The sequence below is a fragment of the Thalassophryne amazonica genome, chromosome 5, assembly GCF_902500255.1.
Source record: "Thalassophryne amazonica chromosome 5, fThaAma1.1, whole genome shotgun sequence".
NCBI lineage: Eukaryota > Metazoa > Chordata > Actinopteri > Batrachoidiformes > Batrachoididae > Thalassophryne > Thalassophryne amazonica.
In genome coordinates, this window is record NC_047107.1 from 7,435,819 (window position 1) to 7,449,787 (window position 13,969).

General features: G+C 43.5%; 1 protein-coding gene across 4 annotated transcripts in view; it reads right to left on the reverse strand.

Annotated features, from left to right (window-relative positions):
- anapc5 (anaphase promoting complex subunit 5) overlaps nt 1–13,969 on the reverse strand; it is a 60,214-nt gene that overhangs the window by 33,427 nt on the left and 12,818 nt on the right. For all 4 annotated transcript variants that reach the window (XM_034169696.1, XM_034169697.1, XM_034169698.1 and 1 more), the window contains exons 3-4: nt 10,378–10,487; nt 10,044–10,287 (exon numbers count right to left, since the gene is read on the reverse strand). In XM_034169696.1, coding sequence (XP_034025587.1) covers nt 10,044–10,287; nt 10,378–10,487 — 354 coding nt within the window. The remainder of the gene's footprint in view (nt 1–10,043; nt 10,288–10,377; nt 10,488–13,969) is intronic.

Here is a 13,969-nt window from a genome sequence, read left to right on the forward strand (position 1 = left end):
TGTTTTCACAGTTTTTGATCTATGGCAAGATGCATTATCATCTTGAAAAATGATTTCATCATCCCCAAACATCCTTTCAATTGATGGGATAAGAAAAGTGTCCAAAATATCAACATAAACTTGTGCATTTATTGATGATGTAATGACAGCCATCTCCCCAGTGCCTTTACCTGACATGCAGCCCCATATCATCAATGACTGTGGAAATTTACATGTTCTCTTCAGGCAGTCATCTTTATAAATCTCACTGGAACGGAACCAAACAAAAGTTCCAGCATCATCACCTTGCCCAATGCAGATTCGAGATTCATCACTGAATATGACTTTCATCCAGTCATCCACAGTCCACGGTTGCTTTTCCTTAGTCCATTGTAACCTTTTTTTCTGTTTAGGTGTTAATGATGGCTTCGTTTAGCTTTTCTGTATGTAAATCCCATTTCCTTTAGGCGGTTTCTTACAGTTCAGTCACAGACGTTGACTCCAGTTTCCTCCCATTCATTCCTCATTTGTTTTGTTGAGACATATTGCTTTAAGTTTTCTGTCTTGACGCTTTGATGTCTTCCTTGGTCTATCAGTATGTTTGCCTTTAACAGCCTTCCCATGTTGTTTGTATTTGGTCCAGAGTTTAGACACAGCTGACTGTGAACAACAATCTTTTGCAACACTGCGTGATGATTTACCCCCTTTTAAGAGTTTGATAATCCTCTCCTTTGTTTCAACTGACATCTCTCATGTTGGAGCCATGATTCATGTCAGTCCACTTGGTGCAACAGCTCTCCAAGGTGTGATCACTAATTTTTAGATGCAGACTAACGAGCAGATCTGATTTGAGGCAGGTGTTAGTTTTGGGGATGAAAATTTACAGGGTGATTCCATAATTTATTCCTCAGAATTGAGTGAGTCCATATTTTTTCCCCTCTGCTTGGTCTAAACAAGTAACCGTTACTGACTGCCACATTTTTTTTTTTCCTGATTTCTTATAGTGTTTCTTGAAGCCAGAAAGTTGCGATTTAAAATGACTTTAGTTTTGTGACATGTCTGTGATCTGCTTTTTTTTTTTCTACAAAATTAAACAACTGAATGAACATCCTCCGAGGCCAGTGATTCCATAATTATTGCCAGGGGTTGTAAACGGAAAACCATATTTGCCCAACACAAACAAACAAACAAACTAGCTAACTGGAGGTTCAAACCCTGAACTGGCTGCACTAAGTGAGTAACCCCCCCAAACACTGATTCTAGTCCTAATTGGGTAGCACAGTCTCGTATGAGGGTGGGCACTAAAGGGGCAAAATATGATGAATGTCTCTACTTTCAAGGACAGAAACACGGCACATTCTCTTGAGTTTTTGGGCAAATTACAAGCAAACAAAGTGAAATGCAAAGAAAAAATGACAATGTAGTGGAAAGCAGACGTGTTGCGGTCTGTTTATGACCCGGAGCGCAAACGTGTTGAGGCAATTGTGCAGGTGAGCGAACACAGCTACTCTGGTTAGCTGTGCAAGCTAACACTTACTGGCACGACGTCTCCCATCTGCCTCATCTTCCCTTCTCCACTGGGAACCAAAACTGCACTTTTTGTGACTGCTTCGGTGACTGCAGCTGAAAACAAAATAGTGCACCATTTTCCCGTGTGAAGTTATTACCTCCGCCAAGGAGGTTATGTTTTCGGTCACGTTTGTTTGTTTGTCTGTCTGTCAGCAGGATAACTCAGAAAGTTTTGAACGGATTTCGATTAAATTTTGTGGAGTGGTTGGAAATGACAAGAGGAACAACTGATTAAATTTTAGTGGCGATCCGGATCATGATCCGGATCCAGGAACTTTTTAAAGGATTCTTCACGATTGCGGGAGTTTGACATTCTAGTTTCTAACTCCACAAAAACAAGGCAGAAAGGTTTGAAAAACATTAGGGTGTAACATAGTCAAATGTTCTATCAAACAACAAAGTTTGGTGATGATCGGATCCGGATTCCGGATCTGATGATCCAGAATATGCAAAAATATAGGGAAAATAGAAAATGTGTCAGTGTGACGTGACAAATGAAGCTAGAAATGCATAACTAACACCAAATTGTAGCTGAATCTGTACTGATTCAGTAAGGTGTCATCAGATTTGATGTAGCTTCAAATGTTATGGAGCTAGATCCAGAAGAAAACCGCCATTACCGAAAAATAGTTTATACAATAACTTTTGAACTAATAAAGACATAAAAGTGATTCCAAGTTCTAGTGGTATGTTTTCATGGTCAAGGATGTCAAATATAAAGGAAAGAAAAGTGTATGTATCATAGTTTTGGTTGTAACACTGAATTGTTGAATAGATTACTGTGCCAAAAAGGGAATCTCTTTAGGGTCAGTGACCCTATGGCCTTGTTTAGAGAAGTGTTTCATAAATGTTAGAAAATTCATATATTTGCAGTTTAGTTGAATAATAAATTGAATTTTGTCTCTTATTTTCTTTTGTCTGTAAGCACATGCAATATCAATATCAGTGCTCAGATGACAGTAGCTTCTGGGAAAGGTGCAAGTTGCAATAAACTGTGATGCCAAGCGCTACGGATACATGCTATGCAGTCACAGCAGATGAAACTTTTGTTACGAATGAGCAAACATCATTGTTAGACTTAAATAGGTTTAACACTTGGAAGACCAAGGACTGGTCAAATGACCAATCTACCTCTAAAGGCCCACAGGATGGTCAAATGACCAAGATCCCCTGTGGAGAGCTACTTCTGTTATGTAAACAAGGAAGTCTCAGAACACCTCAGGGGAGGGGTGTTTGCATAATTGCTGTCTGCAGCTGCTGCTGACTCTACTGTATTCCTGTATCCCTCAAATCTTGCTGACACCCTTCCATTTTTGGAAAGTCAGGTAAGATTCCATTCCTTATTATTTCCCTTTTTTCATATTTCATTTCAAACAATGAGGTGGGCTTCATAGATAATTGGCAAAGCTTCTGGGGAAAACCTGGTCTTGTTAGGAGAGACGGCATCCATCCCACTTTGGATGGAGCAGCTCTCATTTCTAGAAATCTGGCCAATTTTCTTAAATCCTCCAAACCATGACTATCCAGGGTTGGGACCAGGAAGCAGAGTTGTAGTCTTACACACCTCTCTGCAGCTTCTCTCCCCCTGCCATCCCCTCATTACCCCATCCCCGTAGAGACGGTGCCTGCTCCCAGACCACCAATAACCAGCAAAAATCTATTTAAGCATAAAAATTCAAAAAGAAAAAATAATATAGCACCTTCAACTGCACCACAGACTAAAACAGTTAAATGTGGTCTATTAAACATTAGATCTCTCTCTTCTAAGTCCCTGTTAGTAAATGATATAATAATTGATCAACATATTGATTTATTCTGCCTTACAGAAACCTGGTTACAGCAGGATGAATATGTTAGTTTAAATGAGTCAACACCCCCGAGTCACACTAACTGCCAGAAACGCTCGTAGCACGGGCCGAGGCGGAGGAAAAGCACAAATCTTCCACTCCAGCTTATTAATTAACCAAAAACCCAGACAGAGCTTTAATTCATTTGAAAGCTTGTCTCTTAGTCTTGTCCATCCAAATTGGAAGTCCCAAAAACCAGTTTTATTTGTTGTTATCTATCGTCCTCCTGGTCATCACTGTGAGTTTCTCTGTGAATTTTCAGACCTTTTGTCTGACTTAGTGCTTAGCTCAGATAAGATAATTATAGTGGGCGATTTTAACATCCACACAGATGCTGAGAATGACAGTCTCAACACTGCATTTAATCTATTGTTAGACTCAATTGGCTTTGCTCAAATGTAAATGAGTCCACCCACCACTTTAATCATACCTTAGATCTTGTTCTGACTTATGGTATGGAAATTGAAGACTTAACAGTATTCCCTGAAAACCCCCTTCTGTCTGATCATTTCTTAATAACATTTACATTTACTCTGATGGACTACCCAGCAGTGGGGAATAAGTCTTTCAGAAAGCGCTGTAACTAGGTTTAAGGATATGATTCCTTCTTTATGTTCTCCAATGCCATATACCAACACAGGGCAGAGTAGCTACCTAAACTCTGTGACTGAGATAGATTATCTCGTCAATAGTTTTATATCCTCATTGAGGACAACTTTGGATGCTGTAGCTCCTCTGAAAAAGAGAGCCTTAAATCAGAAGTGCCTGACTCCGTGGTATAACTCACAAACTTGCAGCTTAAAGCAGATAACCCGTAAGTTGGAGAGGAAATGGTGTCTCACTAATTTAGAAGATCTTTACTTAGCCTGGAAAAAGAGTCTGTTGCTCTATAAAAAAGCCCTCCGTAAAGCTAGGACATCTTACTACTCATCACTAATTGAAGAAAATAAGAACAACCCCAGGTTTCTTTTCAGCACTGTAGCCAGGCTGACAAAGAGTCAGAGCTCTATTGAGCCGAGTATTCCTTTAACTAGTAATGACTTCATGACTTTCTTTGCTAATAAAATTTTAACTCTGAGTTATTTTCACTAGTTACTTCATCCAAACCATCAACATGTCTATTAGACCCCATTCCTACCAGGCTGCTCAAGGAAGCCCTACCATTATTTAATGCTTCGATCTTAAATATGATCAAACTCTATTAGTTGGCTATGTACCACAGGCTTTTAAGGTGGCAGTAATTAAACCATTACTTAAAAAGCCATCACTTGACCCAGCTATCTTAGCTAATTATAGGCCAATCTCCAACCTTCCTTTTCTCTCAAAAATTCTTGAAAGGGTAGTTGTAAAACAGCTAACTGATCATCTGCAGAGGAATGGTCTATTTGAAGAGTTTCAGTCAGGGTTTAGAATTCATCATAGTACAGAAACAGCATTAGTGAAGGTTACAAATGATCTTCTTATGGCCTCAGACAGTGGACTCATCTCTGTGCTTGTTCTGTTAGACCTCAGTGCTGCTTTTGATACTGTTGACCATAAAATTTTATTACAGAGATTAGAGCATGTCATAGGTATTAAAGGCACTGCGCTGTGGTGGTTTGAATCATATTTATCTAATAGATTACAATTTGTTCATGTAAATGGGGAATCTTCTTCACAGACTAAGGTTAATTATGGAGTTCCACAAGGTTCTGTGCTAGGACCAATTTTATTCACTTTATACATGCTTCCCTTAGGCAGTATTATTAGACAGTATTGCTTAAATTTTCATTGTTACGCAGATGATACCCAGCTTTATCTATCCATGAAGCCAGAGGACACACACCAATTAGCTAAACTGCAGGATTGTCTTACAGACATAAAGACATGGATGACCTCTAATTTCCTGCTTTTAAACTCAGATAAAACTGAAGTTATTGTACTTGGCCCCACAAATCTTAGAAACATGGTGTCTAACCAGATCCTTACTCTGGATGGCATTACCCTGACCTCTAGTAATACTGTGAGAAATCTTGGAATCATTTTTGATCAGGATGTGTCATTCAATGCGCATTTTAAACAAATATGTAGGACTGTTTTTTTGCATTTGCGCAATATCTCTAAAATTAGAAAGGTCTTGTCTCAGAGTGATGCTGAAAAACTAATTCATGCATTTATTTCCTCTAGGCTGGACTACTGTAATTCATTATTATCAGGTTGTCCTAAAAGTTCCCTGAAAAGCCTTCAGTTAATTCAAAATGCTGCAGCTAGAGTACTGACAGGGACTAGAAGGAGAGAGCATATCTCACCCATATTGGCCTCTCTTCATTGGCTTCCTGTTAATTCTAGAATAGAATTTAAAATTCTTCTTCTTACTTATAAGGTTTTGAATAATCAGGTCCCATCTTATCTTAGGGACCTCATAGTACCATATCACCCCAATAGAGCGCTTCGCTCTCAGACTGCAGGCTTACTTGTAGTTCCTAGGGTTTGTAAGAGTAGAATGGGAGGCAGAGCCTTCAGCTTTCAGGCTCCTCTCCTCTGGAACCAGCTCCCAATTCGGATCAGGGAGACAGACACCCTCTCTACTTTTAAGATTAGGCTTAAAACTTTCCTTTTTGCTAAAGCTTATAGTTAGGACTGGATCAGGTGACCCTGAACCATCCCTTAGTTATGCTGCTATAGACTTAGACTGCTGGGGGGTTCCCATGATGCACTGAGTGTTTCTTTCTCCTTTTGCTCTGTATGCACCACTCTGCATTTAATCATTAGTGATTGATCTCTGCTCCCCTCCACAGCATGTCTTTCTCCTGGTTCTCTCTCTCAGCCCCAACCAGTCCCAGCAGAAGATTGCCCCTCCCTGAGCCTGGTTCTGCTGGAGTTTTCTTCCTGTTAAAAGGGAGTTTTTCCTTCCCACTGTCGCCAAGTGCTTGCTCACAGGAGGTCGTTTTGACAGTTGGGGTTTTTCTGTAATTATTGTATGGCTTTGCCTTGCAATATGAAGCGCCTTGGAGCAACTGTTTGTTGTGATTTGGCGCTATATAAATGAAATTGATTTGATTTGAAACAAGAAGGTGGAAAGTACAAAAAAAGTATTTTTCCTTTTTCTGTTCGTGCGTTGTGCTTGTTGTTTTATTCGACAGCCTCCATTTAGTTTCTGAGTGCGGGCCTCATTTGTTTTCATAGGCTCCACTTTTCCCTGCACCCGTTTGTACAAAAGTGCAAGACAGTGTTCTGCTTCTATGTGTCTTTTTATGTAGATAGATTTATCTGACTTTATTTGGAAACAGAGGAGAGTGTATTGGAAAAATAGTTAGTGCATTTGTGATATCATTTGACTGTCCAATCACTCACAATTTCACTTTTTTTCACTCCACAGATGAGGATATTGCTCTGCAGCCGGAAAAGAGAGCTCGGTTGGAGCCTGACCTGACAGAGACGGCGAAAGACGGCACAGTGTGGCGTAAAGAAAAAGTGGGGAGGCCTCTCCATTTCACCCCAATGGAAGCTTACGCCGCAGATGGAGAGCCAACGGCAGAGGCCCGACATAACATCTCCAGTCGCCTTCAGAGCTTCCTGTGTCTAATCACACATACCATGCTCCGAAATATTCAAGAGTGGACAATTCAGCATGCACAGCAAACAGGGGATGCTGATTGGTTCATGGCCCTCCCTGAACTAATGGCATTCATTGCCATCCTCATCCTGCATTGGCTTACCAAGGTTCCCTCACTCAATGACTACTGGTCGGCAAACCTGGGAAACCCACACATCATTGGAATTATGGCCCGAAACCGCTTCAAGGACATCATGCGACATATGCGCTTTGATGACAGGTCCACTCGCAGCGAGCAAGCAAAGACCGATAAATTTGCTGCAATTTCTGGTGTATGGAGGTCTTTTGCTTCCAAATCCTCATACAACACCGGTCGACACATCAACATTGACGAACAGCTTTACCCGTCAAAGACTCGCTGCTGTTTCCTTTGGGATTAAGTTTTGGGTGGCCTGCGACTTGAAGTCCAAGTACATCTGTAACGTCTTCCCATATCTTGGCAAGGACCCCAGTTGTTCCAGGGCGGAGAGACTGTCAGAAAATGTGGTGATGAGGCTGATGGAACTGTTCCTGGACAAGGACAGAAATGTAACCACAGACAATTTCTTCACCTCGCTGTCACTGGCACAAAGACTGCACAGCCGGAAAACCACCCTACTCGGCACCGTCAACAAGATCCGCAGGGAAATTCCTCCCTCCACGAAACAGATGGACCACAATGAATTCACCACTCAGGTGTTTTCAACCACTGGTGCCACACTCAGTTTATGCACCCAAACGAAGGAAGGTGGTTTACATCCTCAGCAGCATGCACAGCGTGGTTGAGACTGAGAATACCACCAAAAGGAAGCCAAACACGGTCACGCTTTACAACAAAACAAAGTGTGGCGTGGATGTTATGGACCAAATGGTGCAGGACTACACTGTTATTAAATAAATATTGTATATATTTTGGTTTTTTGGTACATTTCAATAAAATCCAACAAAGTTTTCTTTTGGTGTGTTTTTTGGTACATTTCAATACAATTGGTACATTTTAATACAATTCAGAAAACAATTTCATCTCTCCCCCAGGGTAAAGTTTTTATTAACCCTCCTGTATCCCTCAAATCTTGCTGACACCCTTCCAAGACAATCGGAGGAACAGGAGTGTCAACCTCATCCTCATCCTTATCTTCCATCTCATAATCAGGGTCATCCTCAAAATCATTCTCTATATTATTCTCTGTCTCAGACACATCCTCCTCTATATCACTTTCATGGTCAAGAAGTTCTGTCAGAACTTCAGTGATAGATAACCTTTCCCTTGAGTTCATTTTCAGAGCACTCAGAAAGAGAGAGCATAGAGCAGCTAAGAAATTATTTAGACCAGGGCTGTTGTGCAAGTTTTTATGCTTTTGCCCCACCCCCACACTGTATGACTATTACTAAATTAAAAAATTAATAATACAAAATTAATAATATATGTATATGTACCCATACTATTTCAATAATAATATGATCCATAATATGTACAATATTAGTGTATCTTATGTTTCACACAGGCAAATTAGCTTGCGGTCAAATTGACCCCAAAGGATCACCGATGTACATATTGGAACAGGACGTTGAAAACATGTCATTGTGCATATTTCATGCTTACTCTGTTGGTCCCTTCAAATGATGAAAAGTCATGAAATATGAAGCCAAAAAAGAAAAGTGAACCATATATTTCCACATATTTCCACCAGGAAGTCCACCCGTCTCTCCTTTTTCCCGGTGTATGCTTGGTATAGCACATGCGCATTCAGGGCTGCCATATCAACCATGTTGTAAAACACAGCAACTGACCAGCACCGTGTTCCTGCGCGGACAGTGTAGTCTCGCACCATCTGGTCCATAACATCCACGCCACACTTTGTTTGGTAGGGAGGGCCATGAACCAATTAGCATCCCCTGTTTGCTGCGCATGCTGAATTGTCCAATCGTGAATGTTTCGGAGCATGGTATGTGTGATGAGACACAGGAAGCTCTGAAGGCGACTGGAGATGTTACGTCGGGCCTCTGCCATTGGCTCTCCATCTGCGGCGTAAGCTTCCATTGGGGTGAAATGGAGAGGCCTCCCCACTTTTTCTTTACGCCACACTGTGCCGTCTTTCACCGTCTCTGTCAGGTCAGGCTCCAACCGAGCTCTCTTTTCCGGCTGCAGAGCAATATCCTCATCTGTGGAGTGAAAAAAAGTGAAATTGTGAGTGAACAGTCAAATGATATCAACTAACTATTTTTCCAATACACTCTCCTCTGTTTCCAAATAAAGTCAGATAAAGCTATCTACATAAAAAGACATAGAAGCAGAATACTGTCTTGCACTTGTGTACACTCGGGTGCAGGGAAAAGTGGAGCCTATGAAAACAAATGAGGCCCGCACTCAGAAACTAAATGGAGGCTGTCGAATAAAACAACAAGCACAACGCATGAACAGAAAAAGGAAAAATACTTTTTTTGTACTTTCCACCTTCTTGTTTGAAATGAAATATGAAAAAAGGGAAATAATAAGGAATGGAATCTTACCTGACTTTACAAAAATGGAAGGGTGTCAGCAAGATTTGAGGGATACAGGAATACAATAGTCAGCAGCAGCTACAGACAGCAATTATGCAAACACCCCTCCCCTGAGGTGTTCTGAGACTTCCTTGTTTACATAACAGAAGTAGCTCTCCACAGGAGATCTTGGAGGTAGATGGGTCATTTGACCAGTCTCTGGGCTTTACAGGTAGAAGAGAAAAGCTTGGTCATGATTCCACGGCGTGTAGATGTTATGGCGTCAGTGACCCCATGGCCTTGGTGGAGGTTTGCACTCTCTGAGTGCTTCTAGTGCTGTGTATATATTCCGCAATGGGATGGGTTGTCCCCATAAGTGGTCAAATCCCGCAATATCTATCACGCAGGGTTCAACGAGACTGCGCTGCCCTATTAGAGTGACTTGTTTGCTTGTCTTTGGATTGTAGTAGGAAACCCCCCTGCTGCCCTCAAGACACAGGGAGACAAATTCCACCCAGAAAGGCCCCAACACTTGTGGCAACAGCACGGACCACTGCACAAACTGGTGATGTGGATATTGTGCGACTACACACCGAAGCTCACAGTCATACAGCGTCACATCCAGCTCTTCTTTGTCCATTCGATCTCCTACAGTATCCTCCATACTGGTCAGGTCCATGTCAGAGTCGCCTGCAGCTAGCGTCTGCAGAGCCCCCTGGCCGTCGGCAGGCTTGGCATAATGACTGTGGTAGTACTGCTGCAGGGACTTGTACAGCTTGTATACCCGACTGAAGGACAGCTTGTTGTAGGCCAGGAGCATGTGTCTCATAAAAAGCCCTAAAACACAGGTGAGGCCAAAGAAAGAAGGAGTATTACTAATGGCAAAGCTTCAGGATTTCCAGCAAAGCTTCCAGGATGTGCACTAACCCACAACACTAGTTTTATAAGCCTCAGAATCAAAAGCAGCAAAAGGAGTAGGAAGGGTGGAAAAGAAGTATTCCATGTCTTTCAGCTCCCCATCAGCCATTTCATGGATCCTACGGAGAAAACAAAGGACAAGAGTCAATGTGTATCAGTAATTTTAAATATTGTGATATCAAAATTAATAACTTCATATATTTTCCTCAATATTAGAGTGTGAATAACAAAGTAAAGTTGTCATTTGAGGTATACTTTAGCTAGGGTGAGGAGTTATTTTGTAAAAATGGATTTCATGGGAAATTACCCCCCCCCCCCCAATTCACCCCCATGTTCCCAAGTGAGCAATGGCTGTGAAAACATCTGTTACAAGATCACAAGCTAGAAAGACAGTGGGTGTGGATTATGTGGAGAAGGCTGAATTTCCCAGTGGGGTGCTGTTGTCACGTCTGGTGTACGTGTGTCTGCTGAAGCATTCTGTTATTATCAGCACTTATTGAAATATCAGCAAAGTACTTTTATCAGTTGTGTTTTGTCTTTGTTGATCTGAGGAAGCGTCAATGAAAACAGCATTATTTCTGGGGGTGCAGTTCTCAAAGGGGTATGTACAGAGTGGTTTGAGATGAATAATGTACAAAATATTACCTAATTTTCAAGATGGCGGTGCGCAGCGACCCAGCGGCTTCTCTAGCTCTCTGTGTAGTCCTTAGCAAATATAGTAGTTTTAGCGGTTTTAGCAGCTCTAGTGTTCCAAGTAACACAGTGAGCATAAAATACAGCTCCAAAGATCTGCTTGAGCTAAACAACAATTGCCGACATGTCCGAATCCACCCGGACCTAAAGGCAATGCTCGGCAGATTGACGATCCTGACAGCAAGTCGTAGCAGGAGCCGGCTTAGACCCAAAAGGAAGCGCTGTGCACGTGGGTGGAAACGGGGTAAATGTTAACGGCGGAAGACCGGCTATCCCGTCACTATTTCTATCCAACGTCCTTGCGCCGGATAACAAAATGGACTTGCTACGACAGATTATATCAGTGGGACATGCAGAGCTGTAGTGTTTATATCCTGACAGACACATGGCTTAACAACATGCTGGACTCTGTCATCGAGCTACAAGAGCTGATACTCCACCGTGCGGACAGAGACCAGCAGCACTCCGGTAAAACCAGCAGGAGGAGGGCTGTGCATCTACATTAACAAAGGTTGGTGCACAAACTGTTCTGAGGTTAAAAGACACTACTCCGAAGCTGTAGAATATCTTATAGTAAAATGCCGCCTTCACTATCTGCTGCAGGAATTTACAGCAGTGTTTACTGTGCCGTCTTCGTCCCCCCACGAGCTAATGCTAATGACGCTCTGAAGCAGCTACATAACTCCATCAGCTTGCATCAAAATAAACATCCAGATGCGCTGTATATAGTAACAGGGGACTTCAACCATGTAAACCTGCAAGATATTCTCCGCAAGTTCCACCAGCAAGTAAACATAGCCACATGAGGGGAAAACACACTGAACAAAGTGTATACTAATATACGTGGAGTTTACAGAGCAGCCCCCTGCCCCCATCTCGGCACCTCAGACCACATCTCACTCCTCATGCTTCCTGCTTACAGTCCAGTGTCGAAAAGCAGGGACACCATCACAAAGACCATCTCTGTGAGGCCAACTGGTGCTGTGTCCATGCTTCAAGATTGCTTTGAGACCACCGTCTGGCAAATGTTCAGAGCGGCTGCAACAACAAGGATCAGTGTGGACCTGGAGGAATACTCATCGACTGTGCACTGCTACATCCGGAGCTGCATGGACAATGTGACCACCTCCAAGACCATCACCATCAGGCCAAACCAGAAACCTTGGATGACCGGAAAGGTGCGCTCCCTGCTGAAAATTTGTGATGCTGCATTCAAAGACAGCGATGCAGCAGCACTCAGAGCAGCCAGAAGGAACCTTTCGGTGGGAATAAAAAGTCCACATATGCCCTCGAGGTTCAAGGTCACCTCCAATCCAATGACCCACAGAGCATGTGGAGGAGCATCAAATGCATCACGGACAACAAAAACAGCATAGCACAGTGCTCTACAGACCTAGCACTGCCGGACACTCTGAACACCTTTAATGTGCGTTTTGAGGCATCCAACACCACCACCCCCTCCCAAATCCCTCCCTCCGGCAAAGACCCCCCCGAGTCAGCGACATCACTACAGCTGAGGTGACGGACGTGCTGCAACGGATCAACCTCCGAAAGGCCCCGGGCACTGACGGACTACCAGGGAGGGTCCAAAAAGACTGTGCACACCAGCTGTCTGAGGTTCTGGAAAATACATTCAACATCTCACTGTCCCAGGCCAGAGTTCTGCCATGCCTCAAGACATCAAGGATCATCCCTGTGCCAAAGACCTCTCCACCATCCTGCCTCAATGACTATAGGCCAGTTGCATTCACCCCATCACCACAAAGTGCTTTGAGAGGCTGGTGATGAGGCGCCTGAAGCAGACCATCGATGTAACTGTAGGCAAGCACCAGTATGCATACAGACAAAACTGGTCCACAGCTGATGCCATCTCCACCGTGGTGCATCAGGCCCTCTCCAACACAGAGAACAAGGACTCCTATGCAAGGCTGCTGTTCCTGGACTTCACTTCTGCATTTAACACCATCATCCCACAGAAACTGGTTTCCAAGCTGGCTGAACTAGGAGCCCCCTCAGCACTGTGCAACTGGGTCCTGGACTTTCTGACCGGGAGGCCACAGAGTGTCAAGATCAACACCACCTCATCCTCCACCATCATCCTGAACACTGGCTCACCCCAGGGTTGTGTGCTCAGTCCACTGCTGTACACATTGATGACCTTCGACTGCAGAGCCCAGCACAAGAATAATCTTGTTAAGTTTGCAGACGATACAGCGGTGATTGAGCTCATCAGCCAAGGGGATGAGACAGCGTACAGGTGAGAAGTGGAAAATCTGTCACGGTGGTGCAGAGACAACAACCTCATCCTCAACACCCAGAAGACCAAGGAGATAGATGTTGACTTCTGCAGGTCAGGCCCCACCACCTCCTCCTCCTCTACATCAACAGAGCAGTGGTGGAGAATGTCACCTCCATCAGATACCTTGGAATCCACCTCTCCAACACTTTCACCTGGCACACCAACAGCACGGCTGTCATCAAGAAAGCCAACAATGCCTCTATTTTTTGAGGAAATTGGGAAGGGCCGGACTGAACAACGAGGTCCTCAGGGCCTTCTACAGCTGTGCAGTAGAGAGTGTCCTGTCCTGCTGCCTCCCTGTGTGGTATGGTGGCTACAAGGTGGCGGAGAAGAAGTGGGTGGTGAAACCTGCACAGAGGACCATCGGATGCAGCTTACCGCCCATTGGGGACATCTACAGCTCCAGATGTAGAGACAGAGCTACCTGCATCCTCCGAGACTCCACCCACCCTGGGCACAATCTGTTCACACCCCTTCCCTCTGGAAGGAGGCTGCGCAGGATCCAAAAACATCCAGATTGAAAAACGGCTTCTACCCGAATGCTGTCAGACTGTTGAACGGTTCAACATCCACCACAGAACTGTGAACATTGCACTACATGCACATTGT